This window comes from Sprattus sprattus (genome assembly GCF_963457725.1).
Source record: "Sprattus sprattus genome assembly, chromosome: 13".
NCBI classification, from domain to species: domain Eukaryota; kingdom Metazoa; phylum Chordata; class Actinopteri; order Clupeiformes; family Clupeidae; genus Sprattus; species Sprattus sprattus.
This window is the reverse complement of record NC_137911.1, coordinates 7,700,518-7,721,787: the sequence shown is the minus strand read 5'-3', so window position 1 is coordinate 7,721,787 and position 21,270 is coordinate 7,700,518. Positions and strand designations below refer to the sequence as shown.

Here is a 21,270-nt window from a genome sequence, read left to right as displayed (position 1 = left end):
TGATGCCCCAATTTTAGTAAATGAGGCCCTCAGAATGAGAACTGTTATACTGTATACTCAACAAAGAGACAGCCTGGTTCATGCATGCATGCATGGATACATGAAAGCACATCACACACACACACACACACACACACACACACACACACACACACACACACACACACACACACACACACACACACACACACACACACACACACACACACACACACACACACACACACACACACACACTCTCTCTCCATACCTGCTCCATAGTAGCTTCATGCAGCTCATTCAGATTGAGTGTGTAGATCCCGTCCTCTGTACCGAAGATCAAATACTGGTCTGTGAAAACAAAATTGTATAAATAGTTTCACAAACTTCCTCAGGATAATATACTGTATATACAGGTGCATCTCAATAAATTAGAATATCATCAAAAAGCTGATTTATTTTAGTAATTCTATTCAAAAAGTGAAACTCATATATTCATTATTGTTCTGAGATACTTCATTAGCTGTCAGTTAAAATCATCAAATTTAAAAGAAATAATCACTTGAAATATATCAGTCTGTGTGTAATGAATCTATGTCATATATTTTTCAATAGAATTACTGAAATAAATCAACTTTTTGATGATATTCTAATTAATTGAGATGCACCTGTTTATGATATACAGATATGTGTGTGTGTTTCACATTTTGTACCTTTTGTATCAGGGTGAATCCATGATGTGGCACAGTTGATTTTTAAAGGACAGCCATCAAATACTTTTGAAAAGCATGCTCCCATCTGCAGAAGACACACACACAGACACACACACACAGACACACAGAGACACACACGCACACACACACACACACACGCAAGCACACATCAGTCCATCACACCAAACCATGGTGAGTAATGGTGGATTAACCAAAGCAACAAAAATACTTATACTGTAAAACAATGGCACACACCAGAACTTTAGGCGTAGGTGGGAGGCCATTGATGGCTGATTTCTGCAGGGGAGGAGAAACAAAATCAGTACAGATCACTCATTTTGAACAGTGACACACACACACACACACACACACACACACACACACACACACACAGTCACACACACAGGCACACAGGCACACACACACAGGCACACACACACAGGCACACACCAAACACACACACACACACACACACACACACACACACAAAGGGCCCATTGTGTACTCCTCCACAATGTCTTTGCAATAAACCCACTGTGTGTGATCACACCAATAAACACACCCAAGTGCCCAAGTATAATAAAGCCCAGCAGTGAAGAATAGTAATGTACACCATATACCATACTGTAGCACACACCCATACATTCCTCTTGGTTTCTTTATGGTGTAGAAAAAGCTGTGTGTGTGTGTGTGTGTGTGTGTGTGTGTGTGTGTGTGTGTGTGTGTGTGTGTGTGTGTGTGTGAGTGACTCACAGGATACTCCTTTCTTTCTTTCCTCTGTGGTCGACCGGGGGGAGCCTTGGTGCTGTCACCATTTAGACTGCTGTCTGAGTCCTCATCTGGAAGAGCAAGAATGAGAGAGAGAGAAAAGAGGAATATATTAAGAAAAAGTACAAAAACAATTAAGAAAATGACAGACACGGTGCACTAGGGCTTCCATCTTACCTTTGTTTTTTGCGAGGGGCGGAGCTTTGATAGGTTGAGGAAGAGAGAAAAAGGAAAGCAGGCATCCATTAGAGGGAAGAATGCAGAACAGTGAAAGGATAAAACCGTGACCACCGCGAGGCGCTTGCAAGAGGGGAGACATTAGAGGAGCTCAATAGTGAAGCTTTCAGCTGGCAATGATGATATTGTCATAAGTATGTAGAACATGATGTGAAAGCGTGACAGACGACTTTAGCTGCTGAAGGAAGTTGAAGGAATGTGCGGAAATGCAGTATCTGTGTGTGTGTGTGTGAGTGTGCACGCATGGGTGTGAAGTGTGGTTTTTTGTGTGTGTGTGAACGTGCACATGCAAATGCAAGTGTGAAAGTAGAAATTAGGTTGAGAAATCAGAAAGGTTTTGTGTGTGTGTGTGTGTGTGTGTGTGTGTGTGTTTACCATGCTCTGAGGTGTATGAGAGCAGGCCTGGGCTGCTGACTGAAGCGGAGAGGTTGTCAGGGGGGCTGTGCTCTGATAGGCTGCCTCGCTCCGGGGTGCTCTGGCGGCGGGGGACCGGGGTGGGCGTGTTGTCGGGGTTGGGGAAGCGGCGCACCGTCAGGAGGCCGTCGCTCAGACCCAGCTCATCAGACGAACTGTTCAAGCGAGGCTGGAGGGAAAGATAGAGAGACAGAACAATTACAAACTAGAAAATGCATTTCCTGAAGGAAATACCAGTGCCTGAAATGCAAAAGTTAGGAATGGAAGAAGAAAAGAAAGAAGAGTGAAAGAAGGAAAGAAGAAAGGAAAGAAGAGTGGAAGAAGGAAAGAAGAAAGGATAGAAGAGTGAAGAAAGGAAAGAAGAGTGGAAGAAGGAAAGAAGAAAGGATAGAAGAGTGAAGAAAGGAGAGAAGAGAGGATGAAGGAAAGAAGAGTGAAAGAAGGAAAGAAGAAAAGAAAGAAGAGTGAAGAAAGGAAAGAAGAGTGGAAGAAGAAAAGAAAGAAGAGTGAAGAAAGGAAAGAAGAGTGAAAGAAGGAAATAATAGTTGAAGAAGTTAAGAAGAAAAGGAAAGAAGAGTGAAAGAAGAAAGGAGAGTGAAGAAAGGAAAGAAAAGTGAAAGAAGGAAAGAAGAGTGGAAGAAGGAAAGATGAGTGGAAGAAGGAAAGAAGAGTGAAAGAGAAAAAGAGAGTGAAAATATTGAAAAAAGGAGATAAAAATGGAGTGAAGAAGAGAGATTGAGTGTGAGAGAAAGTAGACTGAGAGGGATAGCGAGAGAGATGGAGAGAAAAAAAGTAGAGAATGGAAGGTGTCTGAATGTTCCTAGTTACAGTTAAATTGAGAGGGACAGAGAAGAGGTTCCTTGCAGCTGTCAGTGAAGCACAGGTGCAAGCCAGTTTAAAGACCCTATTATGATGTCATAATGGCCCAATGTAAGTCAATGGGAACATTTCGATTCGTTTTTATTTAATATCTTAAAAAGTATAAAGTTTAGAAAAGTGAAAAATACATAGCATAAGTGTCCTTTACAAGACCTACGCGACAAAGTTCGAATGAAGTTTCTACGTTAAGCGGTTCGGGCTGAATTAATCGCAGAAAAAGGTAACAAGAACTAGAAAACGCATTTCCTGAAGGAAATACCAGTGCATGAAATGCAAAAGTTAAGAAAGAACGAATAAAAGAAAAGTGAAAGAAGGAAGGAAGAAAGGAAAGAACAGTAAAAGAAGGAAAGAAGAGTTGAAGAAGGAAAGAAGAAAGGAAAGAAGAGTGAAGAAAGAAAGAAGAGTGGAAGAAGGGAAGAAGAAAGGAAAGAAGAGTGAAGAAAGGAAATTAGAGTGGAAGAAGGAAAGAAGAAAAGAAAAAGGTAGAGTGGAAGAAGGGAAGAAGAGTGGAAGAAGGAAAGAAGAAAGTAAAGAAGAGTAGAAAGAAGGAAAGAAGAAAGGAAAGAAGAGAGGAAGAAACAAAGTAAGGAAAGAAGAGTGAACAAGAGTGGCTCTGGATAAAGACAGTAAAGAGAGAGTGAAAATATTGAAAGAAGGAGAAAAAAAGAGTGAAGCAGAGAGATGGAGTGTGAGAGAAAGTAGAGTGAGAGTGATAGAGAGAAAAAAAAGTAGAGTATGGAAGGTGTCTTAATATTCCTAGTTATACAGTTGAATGGAGAGGTACAGAGAGAAGAGGACCCTTGGAGGCTTGGCGCAGGTGTCAGTGAAGCACAGGTGCAAGCCAGTTTAATTACCCTATTATGATGTCATAATGGCCCAATGTAAGTCAATGGGAAAATTTAGATTCGTTTTTCTTTAATAACTTAAAAAGTATAAAGTTTAGAAAAGTGAAAAATACATAGCATAAGTGTCCTTTACAAGACCTACGCGACAAAGTTTGAATGAAGTTTCTACGTTAAGCGGTTCGGGCTGAATTAATCGCAGAAAAAGGTAACAAGAATAAGAAGAAGAAGCCTAGGAATAACAATGCAGGGCATTTCATGCACTGTAATGAAAGAAAGGGGCAGCAATAATTGCAGGAAAGGAACGAATGAAGAAAAAGATGAATGGAAAAAGAGTGAGAGAAAATGAGAGGGAAGAAAGAAAAAGATGAATTGGAAGAAGGAAAGAAAGAGAGAGCGAGTGTGGACAGGATAGAAACGAAGATTAAATGAAGTCTTCACACAAGCTTTTTCTGTTTTGCATCTTTATCCAAACAGAGTCACACACACACACACACACGCGCGCTTACCTTTGGTGGCAATGGCGGAGGAGGTCCTTGTTTAAGTGTGTTGCTGTTGGGAGAGACAGAGTGTTACAGTACAGACTGGAGGGTGGGAGTGAGTTACCTGACTAAGCCAAAGTGTGTGTGTGTGTGTGTGTGTTTGTGTGTGTGTGTGTGTGTGTGTGTGTGTGTATTAGTTCAAAAACACACACAAACACACTCACAGCTCCACATCCTCAAAGGCATCCTCCAGGTGAGTGATGTGACCCCTGCAAAAAAAACACACCCACACAAGTCAGAGAAAGATGAACATACATACACAGAGAGAGAGAGATACAGAGAGAAACAGAACAGGTGAGAAAGATGGAGACAGAGAGAGAGCGAGAGAGAGAGAGAGAGAGAGAGAACAGGAAACAGGGAACGAGAAAGCTGAAGGGAACAGGAGAGGTGATAGAAATATGTCTATGGATGTGATAACAGCAGTCACTCATCCAAAGCAGGATGAGAGGTGAAACTATGTGCATGAGCGATGCGTACAACTACACGTCGTTTGGTTTGGGAGTCCAGTAGAGAGAGTGTGCTTGAATAGGCAAGTTTCTTTATGAGAACATAAGGATAGTTGTTTAAGTGAGGCTATTTGAAATGATGGTGTGAGTGTGCTCATATATGTATGTGAGCCAGGGTGTTAACCCCATCACAAGTACAGTCCAGACAGTGAACAACAATGTCTGTCCAGACTGTCTGTTTTTATGTGCAGAACAGAGGGGGCCTTTAGCATGACCGTTAAATCCCAATGGGTGAAATGCAAGACGTCTGAGGCAGGTTTTACACAGAGACACACACACTGTGTGTGAACTTTAAGCAGCCTTAAAACACCAACATCCAGAAGGCTTAAAAATGCTGAAAATGTGTGTGTGTGTGTGTGTGTGTGTGTGTGTGTGTGAGTATAAGGCCTTGGGGGCTGATTCCACAGCACAAGTATACCATACCACAATGCCACAGAAACTCAGGAAAGCCAATAAGTCTGTGAGACGGCCCTCAAGCAAAATGGGGGCCAAAGGTTCACGGAATTCACCCAGTCAAAGGTCAGGGGTTATAAAAAAGTGGCAAAGTGGGCAGGCCTTTCAGGATACTCCAGTAGAGTGGCAGTCGAACTGGTTCTCTCTCCCTCAGGGCAGAACATCAAACCCCACTCTGTTCCCATCATGACATGACCTGCTGCATAAGAGGAGCCTCCAAAGGGCCTGCATTGCACTCAAGCTGCTCAACCATTTCTGCTGTGTCTGTGGGTTCTATTGACCATCTCTGCTGTGTCTGTGGGTTCTACTGACCATCTCTGCTGTGTCTGTGGGTTCTACTGACCATCTCTGCTGTGTCTGTGGGTTCAACTGACCATCTCTGCTGTCTCTGTGGGTTATACTGACCATCTCTGCTGTCTTTGTGGGTTCTACTGACCATCTCTGCTGTCTCTGTGGGTTCTATTGACCATCTCTGCTGTGTATGTGGGTTCTACTGACCATCTCTGCTGTCTCTGTGGGTTCTATTGACCATTTCTGCTGTCTCTGTGGGTTCTATTGACCATCTCTGCTGTGTCTGTGGGTTCTACTGACCATCTCTGCTGTCTCTGTGGGTTCTACTGACCATCTCTGCTGTCTCTGTGGGTTCTATTGACCATCTCTGCTGTGTCTGTGGGTTCTACTGACCATCTCTGCTGTGTCTGTGGGTTCTATTGACCCTCTCTGCTGTCTTTGTGGGTTCTATTAACCATCTCTGCTGTCTCTGTGGGTTCTATTGACCCTCTCTGCTGTCTCTGTGGGTTCTATTGACCCTCTTTGCTGTCTCTGTGGGTTCTATTGACCATCTCTGCTGTGTCTGTGGGTTCTACTGACCATCTCTGCTGTCTCTGTGGGTTCTACTGACCATCTCTGCTGTCTCTGTGGGTTCTATTGACCATCTCTGCTGTCTCTGTGGGTTCTATTGGCCATCTCTGCTGTGTCTGTGGGTTCTATTAACCATCTCTGCTGTGTCTGTGGGTACTACTGACCATCTCTGCTGTCTTTGTGGGTTCTATTAACCATCTCTGCTGTCTCTGTGGGTTCTATTGACCCTCTATGCTGTCTCTGTGGGTTCTACTGACCATCTCTGCTGTGTCTGTGGGTTCTACTGACCATCTCTGCTGTCTCTGTGGGTTCTATTGACCATCTCTGCTGTGTCTGTGGGTTCTACTGACCATCTCTGCTGTGTCTGTGGGTTCTATTGACCCTCTCTGCTGTCTCTGTGGGTTCTATTGACCCTCTCTGCTGTCTCTGTGGGTTCTATTGACCATCTCTGCTGTGTCTGTGGGCTCTATTGACCCTCTCTGCTGTCTCTGTGGGTTCTATTGACCCTCTCTGCTGTCTCTGTGGGTTCTATTGACCATCTCTGCTGTCTCTGTGGGTTCTATTGACCATCTCTGCTCTGTCTGTGGGTTCCATTAACCATCTCTGCTGTGTCTGTGGGTACTATTGCTGCCACTGGAACTAAAGCACTGCAGGCCTGGAGGTCTAGGGGAGACTACAGCTCTCTTGTCTGGCATTAGTCGATGAGGTATGGGGGTGGCAATGAACAGAGGAGCACTGCTTAGCATCTTATCAATGGACACATATACACAGGCTGGAGCCTAGTCACTGCAACCTCACACACACACACACACACACACACACACACACACAGAATCTATCATGGCTTAGTGAGAAAACACGCAAACACTCTCATTGGGACACAACTAGTTTTACCGTATAAACAACTCCTCCTCTACGCTTTTGAGAAGGCTCCTTCAGAGGACAACAGGACAGAGCAACACAGCGGAGAGCAAGAGCAGAGAGGAAAAGACAAACAGAGGAAAAGAAAGACAAAAACAATCATGGCAACAAAAAAAGAATGTAATTTTAACACATAACTCAAGACACAGACAGGATTTAAAACCATGTGTCTATGTTTGTGTGTGTGTGTGTGTGTGTGTGTGTGTGTTTTAAAGGTACAGTCCTCGACCCTGGCAAAAGGTTGTGTTCTGATTGGCTAGAACAATCTATTGCTGTCTGAGCAACTTAGTTTTCCACCCTGATATCCTGGACCAGGACTGTGTGTGAACAGAACACACAGCTAGAGTACCACAAGGAGAAACTCACTGAATTTAACCAAAGCGTATTGGATGGAGAAGTGCCCTTTTAATAGCAGATTAAACACAAAGAACACACAGACTCTAGTAACAGTCTTTACAGGAACAACACACAAAGGGTGCACCAAGAATGAGGGCTGATGAAGGCCCAACTAAAAAGCTATAAAAAGCTTGTGAGTAAAAGGTGTACGCATGTTTGTGTGTTTGTGTGTTTGTGTGTGTGTGTGTGTGTGTGTGTGTGTGTGTGTGTGTGTGTGTGTGTGTGTGTGTGTGTGTGTGTGTGTCTGTGTGGGCGAGAGAGAGAGTCTTTCCCAGAAGTCGGCCTCCCCTGTTGTGTCCTACATGGAGTGGGAGGCTGGCCGTTTCAGGTGTTACCATAGAAACGTTTTCCATAGCTCACCTGGAGGTGATGCCGACCTCGGCGAAAGGACTCCATGGGGAGGGGAAGTCATTGTCCCGGTTGACGTCCTGCAGGGAGCAGGCATAGATACTCATGAGCACGCGCACACACACACACACACACACACACACAGACACACACACACACACACACACAGTGATACAGAAAACTCTATGATGCATGTAAATGTACAGGTGAACCATGTTATTCATAAGTCATAACCCATTTATCGATCTATGGCTAGCTTTGCTTTTTTACCATCTCTGTGTGGGCTTCAGTCTCCTTCCGTAGCGGCGGCTCAAACTGCACTTTGTCGACTGAAAGAAACAGCAGAGAACAGTTAGGATCCCCTGACTCAGAATCTGTCTACCTCAGGCCTGCCACTCACCATCAAGATCAGTTCAATCACTCAAACTGACCCTGGAGCTGGGAGCCTGTCATCACAGTTTTAGTAGGGCGGTTAACACACCAATTTGAAATGTTAGTAAACATGGATTCATGTAATCACATAGCATGGTTAAGCACTAAAACAACATCAATTCAATATGAATAAAAGTGCAGTCCCATGCCTGATATGTACTGTACTTACACAGAACAGTAGAAATTTTCAAATTAGCCGATTTAAACTGAACTGAAACATAAACTGAAATTAAACCTGTGCAGCAGATTACAAAACATTTAGTGAATTGAAAGCATTCTAAGTGGGGACCGCTGGGACCAGCATTAAGTCACATCTGAGTCAAATAAAAAAGTTTAAAACATTTGTTTTGAGCCGAGTTTGTACTATTAGCTGACAATAAACAACAGAACAAGTTAACCTAGGGTTTAAAGCATGAGTTTGTTCTATTAGCTGACAGCAGACAAGAGAACAAGTTAACCTAGGGTTTAAAGTATGAGTTTGTACTATTAGCTGACAGCAGACAAGAGAACAAGTTAACCTAGGGTTTAAAGTATGAGTTTGTACTATTAGCTGACAGCAGACAAGAGAACAAGTTAACCTAGGGTTTAAAGCATGAGTTTGTTCTATTAGCTGACAGCAGACAAGAGAACAAGTTAACCTAGGGTTTAAAGCATGAGTTTGTTCTATTAGCTGACAGTAAACAAGAGAACAAGTTAACCTAGGGTTTAAAGCATGAGTTTGTACTATTAGCTGACAGCAGACAAGAGAACAAGTTAACCTAGGGTTTAAAGCATGAGTTTGTTCTATTAGCTGACAGTAAACAAGAGAACAAGTTAACCTAGGGTTTAAAGCATGAGTTTGTACTATTAGCTGACAGTAAACAAGAGAACAAGTGAATCTAGGGTTTAAAGCATGAGTTTGTTCTATTAGCTGACAGTAAACAAGAGAACAAGTGAATCTAGGGTTTAAAGCATGAGTTTGTACTATTAGCTGACAGTAAACAAGAGAACAAGTGAATCTAGGGTTGAGCTGTGAGGTCACCAGGGGGCAGCAGAGAGCAGCACAGCCTTCCCCCTGTCCCTGCTGCAGCCAGAGCTCCAGAGCTCCAGAGCAGGTTCAGCTAGGGGTTTTGTTTTTGTCACTTCCCAGGAACCAAATCTGTATTCTAAAACCTCAGGACTCGCCTACACAAATCCGCGAAACATTCCAAATAGCACTGGAATTCCCTTCCTCTTCCTCTCCTTCCTCTAATGCTATCTCCTCTAACTAGTACTTAACTCGTCTTACAGTAGTAACATTCCTGCACTTTTTTATCTTTTGTAAAGTAGTATTTATTGTTACACTAGGTCTCTATTGCTCGTAGTTTGATTGTTCTCTCCTTTGTACGTTGCTTTGGATAAAAGCATCTCCTAAATTACTAAATGTAAACGTAATAAAAGGGCTGCAGTGTGTGTGCGTGCGTGTGTGTGTATACACGAGACTGCATGCATGTGTGTGTGTGTTTGTTTGTTTGTTTTAATGCATCTTTGTGTATCCAGGAACTCTTCAGACACCCGCAGTAGTGGTGAATTCTCTCTTAATTCTAAGAACTATGACTGCTGTATGTCTTGAAAGTAGATGCTGGCTCACACACAAATAGTCTTGCATGCTGAGTGTACACAAACAGACACAGTTAGAGTGTTTCTCTGCAAACACACCACAAACCCATCAGTATAAACATGCACATACACCACACCAGTGTACTGTGCAGATAGATGGACTGACTGCTCAACAAGCTCTTCACTCCAACAGCGACAACAACTCCTCCGCAAAGCGCTTCCAAATCCCCAAATACTTATCACTACCCAAGTGCTCTGATCGACAGCAGAATAAGATGTGCCGTGCTGTGTAAAGTGGCATATGGGTTGGATTTGAGCCGTATTCCGACTGACACCACTGGGCATGCTCAGTAGGTCGGGGAGGAAGAGGAACCTGGTTCCGCTGGTGTGTTGGGAAGGCCTGGAGAGCGCCTGTTGGTCCTGTGAGTTTCTGAGGATGTGAAACTAAGGCTCACCTCCACAGGGTGAGGACTTTACATTTGAACATGCGTGCTTGCAGACACACACACACACACACACACAAACACACAGACAAACAAACACATAGACAAACACACAGACAAACATACACACACAGACACACACACACAGACACACACACAGACACACACACAGACACACACAAACACACACACGTATCAAAAGCAGAAGGCAGCAACTTGAGAAACGAGCCACATCTGCAACCAGTCATTCACACAACTATTGACACAAACATTACTTTTGTACTGCAAACACACCAAATGGACAAAAGGCTGGTATCAATCACTTTCTGGGAGGGAGGGAGGGTGAGGGTGTGTGTGTGTGTGTGTGTGTGTGTGTGTGTGTGTGTGTGTGTGTGTGTGCGCGCTCATGTGAGCCAACCGTTGCTTGAAGGTGAGTGAGGAAGTGAGACATTTCACTGAAGGGGTTGACATGGACGCGCAGATGGCTGGGGACCGGAGCAATGATGGCCAGTGTTCAGGGCAGCCAATCGTGCTTGATGGGGGGGGGGTTAGCTGCAGGAGGCGGTGGGAAGCGGTCACCACCATAGACATATATACAGTATTTATGTCTATGGTCACCACTGGCCAGAGTCTGCATCTACAGCACAGCGCTGCTCAGAGGCCATTCAGTCAGTTTCACATGCATGTCATAAACACCCACTCTCACTCTCTCGAGCACACAGAAAGGGACTAAACACAGCACGTCACCCCAGAAACGTCTCATGCTTATAGTGCACAGGGTCATATATTATGTGTATACCCCACCTAAGTGGTACACAAGATTATGTAGATGCTGTATGTATATAATATTTTATTTATGTGTCTGGGAAACTGTTACACTCTTTGACAGCATATGGCTAAAATGTCTGTGTGTGTGTGTGTGTGTGTGTATGTGTATGTGTATGTGTGTGTGTGTGTGTGTGTGTGTGTGTGTGTGTGTGTGTGTGTGTGTGTGTGTGTGTGTGTGTGTGTGTGTGTGTGTGTGTGTGTGTGTGTGTGTGTGTGTGTGTATGTGTGTGTGTGTGTGTGTGTGTGTAAGTATGACTAACCTGAGCCCTCACCGTTCTCTGCTCTTTGAGGGCTTTGTGTCCTTCCTGAGTGTATCCCATTGGCTGCGTCCAACAGGAGGAATAAAACATATCCCATCAGCATAAAGACACACACACACACACACACACACACACACACACACACACACACACACACACACACACACACACACACACACACACACACACACACACACACACACACACACCTGAGAAGCTCTGCAACCACTGCAACATCTAAAGAAGACACTACTAAGCAACACTACACACGGCTAATGCAAGGGGTCACGCCACAAAACAAACAGAGATACACCCAGACCCAACACAGCACAACAAAACACAGACGCACTGGCAGAGATCAGTCTGCTAGTACCCAGACATACTTGCTCTTCAGCCACCTACTGCCAAACACGTGGCCTCATAACCTTTAAACAAGATGGCTGGACAAACACTCGACAAACATCACGCACACGTCTTGGGACCATTATGCTCATTACAATAATGGCTTATCCCCGCAGTGACAGATCTTATTGCTGTGCCAGGCACACACATGACAACAGGACAACAAGTGTGTGTGAGTCAGGCGGAAACTACTTCATGACAAGTCAGTGTGTTTGATGTCAGATGATTTAGGACATCGATGCTGACACCGATAAGGGAGAGACATGTAGATGCATTGAGTCAGAAAGTCAAATGAGAAAGACACACACACATATACACACATGCTCACACATACGCACACACACACCCCCCACCTGTGGAACCTGTTTTGATGTGAAACTTCCTAACCCTTATTTCTGCTACTTATTTCACCTCTCTTTAATGAAAGGGACACCCTAAGTAACGGATTCATTCTCTATCCTCATCTCCATCTCAGCCTATCTCTCTTTCTTTTCTGTTAGGAGCCTTCATCAAACACCCTCCCACCCACACACACACACCCTTCTGTATTCTTTGCTCTACTACTGCGTGTCGTATGTGAGAGTGTGTGACTTGACAGGAAGGGGCGGGACAACCTGCAAGAGAAAATGGGATGAGTGATGGCAGACGAGGCCACTTACAGTTGATCTCGGAGCGAGTTCTCTCTGCCCGAGCGTTCTTATTGGTGGAGCGGATTGTGTGCCTTCCCACAGGGTGGAGCTGAGAGAGAGAGAGAGAGAGAGAGAGGAAAGAGAGAGAGAGGAGAGAGAGAGAGGAGAGAGAAAGAGAGAGAGAGCGAAAGGGGAGAGAGAGAGAGGAGAGAGGAGAGGGGAGAGAGAGAGAGAGAGAGGGGAGAGAGAGAGAGAGAGAGAGGGGAGAGAGGGAGAGAGAGAGATTGAGATAGAGAGAAAGAGGAAAGAGAGAGAGGTTAGTTGGGGGCATAAGATGACCGTCAGTGAATTGTCAGTGAAACAGTTGATCAATGACAAGTCAAGTGGGAATCCTACTTATTAGGTAAACAGTGAGCAAGATCAACAGGGAGGCTCAAACGTGAAATAAATAAAAAAGTGCAGTTGCTCTATTCATTTCATACTCTCTGAACGGAAACCACACATAACCACACAATTCCCAGGTTGTGTGTCTAATAACTGCTACTAAGTCCCCACCACACACAGGCCCATCAGTGGTTGGCAGTAGTTAGAGTGGAACAGGCATCTACAGAGTTTACAGTAGAGCTATTTGTGCTGATGTGCGCACACACACAGACACACAGACACACAGACACACAGACACACAGACACACACACACACACACACACACACACACACACACACACACACACACACACACACACACGTGTGTCCGCCCGCTTGCACGCACAAGCCACGCACAAACAGTAAGAGGTCTCACAACCAGACACCAAAGAGAGGGATAAAGACAAGACATGAGGAGTGGAGGAAGAGTAACAATGCACAATGGACAAGATAAGCACGGCTGGAGTCTGAGGATTGCCATAACTCATCTGTCACTAAAACACAAAGACCACTCACAAAGACATAAGAAGCACACACACACACACACACACTATATGAATGAATGTGCATACATACAAACAGACATTCCAGGCACTGGTTGGGGATTTGTGGCTAGGATGTGGAAGCTGATTGCTGGATGGCATCCATCAGAGATTGTGAATCATTAGTTTGGACTGAGACTTTCAGGGTTTGTGCCCATATACAGTATTATCAGGGGGTCAGCGGAGGAGAGAGGAGCTTGGAGCTCACATTTCACAAGGCTAAGTAGGGCTGACGTTAGCTCACATTGATAGCTACACAGAAAGCAGATGAGGAAAGAGAAAGAGAGAACATTAGAGGAAAGACTATGCACTCTAAGCATGCCTCCTCGAAGTGATGAAAACCACACTGACACTTATGCACACACACACATAAAAACACACACACAAGCGCACTCAAACGCACGCACACACACACACACACACACACACACACACACACACACACACACACACACACACACACACACACACACACACACACACACACACACACACACACACACACACCTACCCATGCAGACATTCATACATACACAGAGAGACAGAAAGGTGCAAATGGAAACATCTGCCTAGGAGACAGCCTTCAAAGGTTGAGGTTCTGCTGTTGAGTACCCTAGCACTGATCATAAAGCATTAGCCAGATGAAGTGCCTGCAGTCCACATGAGATCAAACCCAGAACAGAGAGGGTAATGGCTCGTGTGGCCTGCTTGCATAGAACAGAGAACAGGAGTGGAAGCTAAAAGATAGATAGATAGATGGATACTTTATTGATCCCGAGGGAAAAGAGTTGCTTTCAATGCGCAGTGCAATTGAACAAGTGATGATAGAACAGAATAGACGGAATCTGACTTAACAAGGCCTGAGTAGGAATTGTTAGTATATATATATATGTGTGTGTGTGTGTGTGTGTGTGTGTGTGTGTGTGTACCTCTAGGTCATCATCCTCTGCCTCGCAGTACTGAGGGTGGATGTCGGGGTTGTTCATCTTATCCAGCAGCTCCACTGCCAGGTTTCGTGTCAGACCTAACTGTGCAACAAACAGGTGCTACAAACACAAACAAGCCAACACACACGCACACGCACACACACCACACACCACACACCACACACACCACACACACACACACACACACACAGACACACACGCACGCACACGCACACACAGAGAGATGAAGTTACTGCATGTGATGGTACCATTGTTTGTTCGTTTCCAGTATTTGTTGTGTGTTGTATTGGATGAAGACGTGTGTGTGTGAGAGTGCATTTGTAAAGACACACTCACTGAGAGTAACTTCTCTGCTGTGGGCCTCTTCTTAGGATTCTTGGTGAGGGACACTTTCACAAAGTTGTTAAAGGTGCTTGACCTAAGGAGGAGGGTCTCAAGTTACTTAATGTTCAACTGATGGGTGTGTGTGTGTGAGTGTGTGTGTGTGTGTGTGTGTGTGTGTGTGTTGGGCCCAAAATAATTTGTACCTGTGAAGGTCGTTTCTCTGTTTTATAGATAGTAATGTATGTATGTTTAGGTTTTGAGACTGAATGTGTGTTTGAGATTTCAGTATACTGTATGTGTGTGTAATTGTGAACTTCTATGTGAGTGTGTGTGTGTCTTCATTTGAAAAACGTATGTGTTTGTAAGGGTGAATGTATATTTGAGAACATTTGAAAAAAGCAGACGTGCCTGTAAAGGTGAATGTGTGTGTGTGCTATGTGTGTACATATGTGTGTGTGTGTGTGTATATATCCTGAGTTGGCATTGTTCAGCAGCTGCACTCAAGTTACACAGGCTCATTAGAGCTAATTCATGGCAGACTCACCACTTGCTCTTGTCTTTTAACTTCGGAGGTTGGAAGCTGCTCTTCGACATTAGGAACAAAGCCCTGAGAAAAACACAGACACACACATCAGTTCCGGGTCCCTCTCTCTCACACATACACAGAGATATTTTCTCTTCTTTTCATCACAGGAAGTAAGATCACGCACAACCACACACACACACAACCACACACACACACACACACACACACACACACACACACAAACAACGCAAATCAAGCTACATTCTAAAACTGGCCCTGCTCACTAACAGGAAGTTAATGAGGATTCTAGGACAGAGTGAAGCTGTGTGTGTGAGTGAGAGTGTGTGTGTGTGTTTGTGTATTTGGTGGAGTGTGTATGCTTATGTGGTAAAGACCTGTCCAAGCAGTACGCGTGTGTCAACATGTGAGCATTTTCCTGGGTTGTGGTAGGATGTTGTGTGTGTATGGTGGAGTCCCTCGAGTGGCCTGTGTGTGCTCACTCATGTCGGTACGTGTGTGTGTGTGTGTGTGTGTGTGTGTGTGTGTGTGTGTGTGTGTGTGTGTGTGTGTGTGTGTGTGTGTGTGTGTGTGTGTGTGTGTGTGTGTGTGCTTCCACGTAGTATGGATATGTGTAGGAGGCCTTGTTTAGTAATGACTCAGACTGAAGTGTGTGTGAGTGTGTGTGTGTGTGTGTTTTACCTCATAGGGTGCAGCTCAAACATGGGAGGCTGAAGCTCTGCTAGCTCTATGGAGGTGATGCCCACTGCCCAGATATCACACAGCTGGTTATAGCCCCCGTTCTTCTCCACCGCTGCAACCTCCGGAGCCATCCTGCACACACACACGCACACGCACACAATACATGTGTACCAATGCACAAACAGCCATAATGCACACACATACACAAGACACTCAACATATACACACACACACTCACACACACACACACACACACACACACACAGAGACAGACAGACAGACAGAGAGACAGACAGACAGACACACACACACACACACACACACACACACACACACACACATACCAGTACGGCGTGCCAATAAAAGACTTCCTTTTGGCAATGGTTGCTGTTATTTTGGCAGCAACTCCAAAGTCAGCTGCAATGAGAGGTGCGGATAAAGATATTCACGTCATACCATTGCACACGGATACGGACACGGACACGCAGAGAATGCTTTAATTGTACACACTTCTGTGCAGAGCCAGCAGGCACTACTCACCCAGTTTGACATCGCCATGGTCTGTTAGCAGAATATTAGCACCCTGCAATGTACACAAACACAAATCAAATTGGGAAATACATGCCGCAAACACACACATATGTATATACACACAATCCTGCAAGCCAAGTTAAACAACCATCCCTCACACACACCACGCGCTCAGTCAAGAAGGCAGACCTGCAAAGCAACACACACCCCCTGGTGTTTCACTCAGAAATACTAGAGCTGATTAGTTTTCCACTGATCAGTGATCAGGTCAGTTTGTGATTCAAGCCCTGTCTGTATTCTAGCGGTAACCTATAGCTGACTATATTGTTAATTGAGGTATTTAATTTTTTTTTTCGGTAAAAAAAAAAAGTGTCGTCATCGTTTTGCTCACTTATATTCCCAGACAAGCCTTTTTTGTCATCCCATGTATGCACCTGTTGGATTTAAGGCGTCGCACGTAAAATGTCGCAACATACATAACATGTGATACACATCCATTTTAATAATCTCAATAAGTCTAGAACACATTTGCAACATCGCAGCTAGGTACGCTTCTGAAACAAATATGTATTTGCTTAGATGTTAAATGTTCTGGCATTCGCTGCAGTGCGAGCAGGTTGGAAGTTTTAGGAAGGGTTTTGGTTTTACTATGTGAAAGAATGATCTTTTCTACAACAGCATATTAAGTTTGTCTCAGATGACTATGCTATTTGACATTAATTAGAGGAAATGTTATTCTTTACACTGGTTTTGACTTTACTGTGAACTCTAAATTATTCTGGGAAGGCTGTGTGCAACGAGAACCCAAGCAGAACTGGTCAGTGAAAACTTGTTTAGCTGAGCATTGGTTCATCAGGAGAGAGTGGACAGGTCCATGTCCTAACATGCGTGTTGCATGGCGACTGGTGCCTATATGTGTGTATACACTGACACCTCTCTGCATACCCAGAGACAGTGCTCAGGGTTGAAAAGAAACCGACACATACAATGCAAGGCAGCAGTGACCACTGGCCTACACGAATGGGGAGTGCATAAGACAGCATAAGACTGTGAGCGATGTACTTACTGATGAGTTTGAACAGTTGGACCGACCTAAATACGATCTCTTTCTGCATTCATTTGCAGCCATTCCAACAAGAGAGAATGCGCCCAGTGGCAGGGCATTTCTTATTTTGCCTTTATCTAATTAGAGTACAATATATGAACAGGAATAATAAGTCATTATTGTGTATTTCTATCATGGATGACGTTCGTTCAATGCCACCGGCATTTGATTCAAATTGGACAAATTAGACTGCCTTTTCCCAGATGTTCCAGTCTTTAAAGGGGTTAAACCTTTTAAAACATTGTATTATTTTCTACAGTCTGCCAGGATTTGTGTTAACTTTGAGAATATCTGAGATATATCAATAGCATTTATACATAACACAGCTCCTGCTCCACCTAGCTCCTTGATAATTCAGAGATATGCAGGCATAAAGCGATATTCTTCCAACACAGGCAACGTGATATTTATTTGCCAGATAGATCATTTAGAATTAGGCAGTGATGGTATCTGATTGGAACATGAACATTTTCCCCGTCCCAGAAGAATATGTTGCCACGCCTTTGCAGAGTTTAATTTATCGCCAGAGTTTAAGACAACCCGCCAAACTAGGGTCCAGAGTCTTCAACCAGCTACTGTATGGGCTGCTACCTGAATCTAGCAGCTTCTGATAGCCAACCCCATGCTACTGCTAGTCTTGCTAAAGCTATTAAGGTATGGGTTACATTGCATTGCACACCCAGCTAGCTGTGAGTGCGCTACCTGAAATGTGCTAGTGGGACAGAAGCCTCAGTGATCAGAGTGATAATTTTTCTGCTGACCTCTGCTGAAGTCTACTGTGCCTTTCTCACCAAGGCTGAAACTTCCCACAAGCACATAAGAGCAGTACTATGGAATGCTGTTGCCCTGTGGTATACGTGTGTGAGTGTGTGTGTAAGCATGTGTAAGTGGGTGTGTGTGTGGGTGTGATTGACAGCTTGATGTAAGAGCATCCTGTGGCTGTAGACAGAAGGAAACCGGAAGAGAGCACGCTGGCAGAGATAGAGCAACACTGACTTACCCTGATAAAACACACACACGTACATGTATGCACACGCACACACACATACACACACACACACACACACGAAGCTGCACCCAAAATCCTCAACCTTAACCAACAAGGCCTTTTCTCAACATACCCTTCACATATGAAAAACAACACTGTGTGAAGGGGTGGGGTGGGCAAGCATATGAGGGAGCGAGATTGTGTGTGTGTGTAATTACAGTGCTGTGCATTCTTTTTGTGCAATTTGTGTGTGAGTGTGTGTATGATGGTGGTGCTGTACCTTAATGTCTCTGTGCATCTTGCCTTTGCTGTGGAGATAGCCCAGGCCCTGGTGACACATGTGAGGGAACTCATCAGACTGGACCAAGAAGAACAAGACACAACACAACCCAGCAGCAACACACCAGAGGTCCTAACTATCAGGAATGTTACAAAGGTCAATTTGCGAGAAAGTGTGCACTGTGTAGTGTGTACATCAATGTGTGAATGTGTTACCTGTATGGTCTCTCTGCAGACATATGCTATCTGGAGTTCTGAAAGGGGGCCAGTCACTGTCCAAACATACAAACAACAAAAATGAACACACACACACACACACCCCCCAATACAAAGACACTACAGTGTTACAAGACGCTGAATACAGATAGACAAATCTGATTCACAAAGAACAGCCACTCAGGCAACACACACATCAGACTAATGTCCTGGGTGCACACACACACACACACACACACACACACACACACACGTAAAACACAGAGCAATTACTGTAAAAATGTAAAGTAGTAATCTCTGTGACCGTACCATTGTAAATGTCCTGTAGCGATCCTCCTCCACAGTACTCCATGCAGATCCATAACTTCTCTCGGCTAGAGGGGGAGTGAGAGTTGATAAAAACCCGCCAAGGTCGCTGCTTTCAGTGAACATTCATAACATCTCACCCCATTCTGAGCATCTTCATTAACTCAGAGTTTTAGAGATGTATTTGTGTGTCTTCACTAAGGGTGCAATGGTTCACTGCTTTCATCATGTGTTTTGGAGGACAGTTCAGGCTTACGGCACGGCTCAGCAGCACACTGCACCAACCCTGGACTGAAGGGCTTTCGGTCTCTTTAGCCACTTTAACACACAATTTGAACTCTGTGAGAAAATCAACCCTGCAGCACTTTTTTCTTCTTCTCCAAGGCTCTTTGAGGCCAGCACAGTAAGGAAGTGCCATTGGTGTCATAGCCTACCAATGCCACTTTTCATAGCCTACCAATGCCACTCTTCACAGCCTACCAATGCCACTTTTCATAGCCTACCAATGCCACTTTTCATAGTCTACCAATGCCACTTTTCATAGCCTATCAATGCCACTTTTCATAGCCTACCAATGCCACTTTTCATAGCCTACCAATGCCGCTCAACCCCAGGTCTTGTCAACAGAAGGCAGGCCAAGTCGAGGACGTGCTACTTTAATAAAGGCACAATATGCAGGGTTTGGCAGTGAGATACATGCTTTACGGCTGACATGAATGATGCCATGATGAATATGGACCAGAGTTTCACAACCGTCCTGTTTATTTTTATGAATCTTCCTGGTTTCAGCCCAGTCAAAGCTCTATATACATTTGTAAGACATGTACATAAATGCATTTAAAACCTGACATGTAATTTTGTTTTATTTTTGACAGCAAAAACGACATGCTGCACTAAAACCAAGTGGCCTTAACTACCTAATAGATGGTGAAACTGTTGGCTCTACAACCCACATCGGCGTAAGAAACCCTAGACTAGAATCTTGTGGTGAACACGTCTCACTGTACTGATATATAGATGACTCAGTGTCATTAAAACACGGGTCAGATTCCTGTAACAAAACCAGTTAGAAAAGGAGACAGACAGGCAGGGCTTACAGGCGCACACACACACACACAAATGTGGCATGTTACCAGCAGGAGAGAGTACCCCACTTCCGTTTTGCATCTTACATCACACAGTATGGGTCTGATACACACACACACACACACACACACACACACACACACACACACACACACACACCTCACACACTCTGCTCATTCATCTGAAATACTAATGCCATCCTATTTCCCAATCATTTATGCCCCAAACACCCACCCACACACACACACACTGGTTTGCATGTGTGGTTCTCACCTGAGGTAGCTGCCGAAGTAGGCCACTATATTTTGATGAGTGCATTCCTTCACCATGAAAATCTCCTGCTGGATGATGGAAAAGTCGTCTCCTAGAGAGACAGTGTGATAGAGGAAGAGAGAAAAAGAGACATCGCTACGTGAGGAATTATAACTTTAATGTGCACACACACACACACACACACACACACACACACACACACACACACACACACACAGCGTTGTGAGTCATAATGTACACATAGAGGCCAAATAATAAAGACCCATCACACAGGGGCAGATAGATATACACAGACAAAATAGAGTGAAGTGTGAAAAAAATTATGTGAAAAGGTATAGCTGAGGCAGACACAGTAGAAACCACACTCTCTGAAAAATGCTGACCAAGCATTAGGACACACATGTAGCTGGTTTACTTGACAGCTGGAATCTATATTACACCCCCGCAGTGCTGAGCAGTGGATCGGTCCACTTCACCATCCCACCCCAGCTATAGTGGTACACCCCAACCCCCAAATCTGAATGGAAAGTTCAAGCAAACTGAGCGAACACAGTACACACACACACACACACAGGCCATTTTGAGGGACACTA

The 21,270-nt window shown here is 44.4% G+C and overlaps 1 protein-coding gene across 5 annotated transcripts in view; it reads right to left on the bottom strand.

Moving 5' to 3' along the window:
• Window positions 1-21,270, bottom strand: part of map4k5 (mitogen-activated protein kinase kinase kinase kinase 5) — a 54,182-nt gene that overhangs the window by 11,332 nt on the left and 21,580 nt on the right. For 2 of the 5 annotated variants that reach the window (XM_080849877.1, XM_080849878.1), the window contains exons 4-25: window positions 20,678-20,768; window positions 19,322-19,386; window positions 19,013-19,068; window positions 18,798-18,845; window positions 16,434-16,476; window positions 16,238-16,310; window positions 15,894-16,025; window positions 15,213-15,275; window positions 14,681-14,762; window positions 14,327-14,443; window positions 12,462-12,540; window positions 11,401-11,463; window positions 8,130-8,188; window positions 7,872-7,939; window positions 4,539-4,583; window positions 4,342-4,384; window positions 2,073-2,280; window positions 1,638-1,661; window positions 1,446-1,531; window positions 948-989; window positions 693-777; window positions 251-330 (exon numbers count right to left, since the gene is read on the bottom strand). In XM_080849877.1, coding sequence (XP_080706003.1) covers window positions 251-330; window positions 693-777; window positions 948-989; window positions 1,446-1,531; window positions 1,638-1,661; window positions 2,073-2,280; window positions 4,342-4,384; window positions 4,539-4,583; window positions 7,872-7,939; window positions 8,130-8,188; window positions 11,401-11,463; window positions 12,462-12,540; window positions 14,327-14,443; window positions 14,681-14,762; window positions 15,213-15,275; window positions 15,894-16,025; window positions 16,238-16,310; window positions 16,434-16,476; window positions 18,798-18,845; window positions 19,013-19,068; window positions 19,322-19,386; window positions 20,678-20,768 — 1,652 coding nt within the window. The remainder of the gene's footprint in view (window positions 1-250; window positions 331-692; window positions 778-947; window positions 990-1,445; window positions 1,532-1,637; window positions 1,662-2,072; window positions 2,281-4,341; window positions 4,385-4,538; window positions 4,584-7,871; window positions 7,940-8,129; window positions 8,189-11,400; window positions 11,464-12,461; window positions 12,541-14,326; window positions 14,444-14,680; window positions 14,763-15,212; window positions 15,276-15,893; window positions 16,026-16,237; window positions 16,311-16,433; window positions 16,477-18,797; window positions 18,846-19,012; window positions 19,069-19,321; window positions 19,387-20,677; window positions 20,769-21,270) is intronic. The other 3 variants (XM_080849879.1, XM_080849880.1, XM_080849881.1) reach the window with 3 other exon arrangements.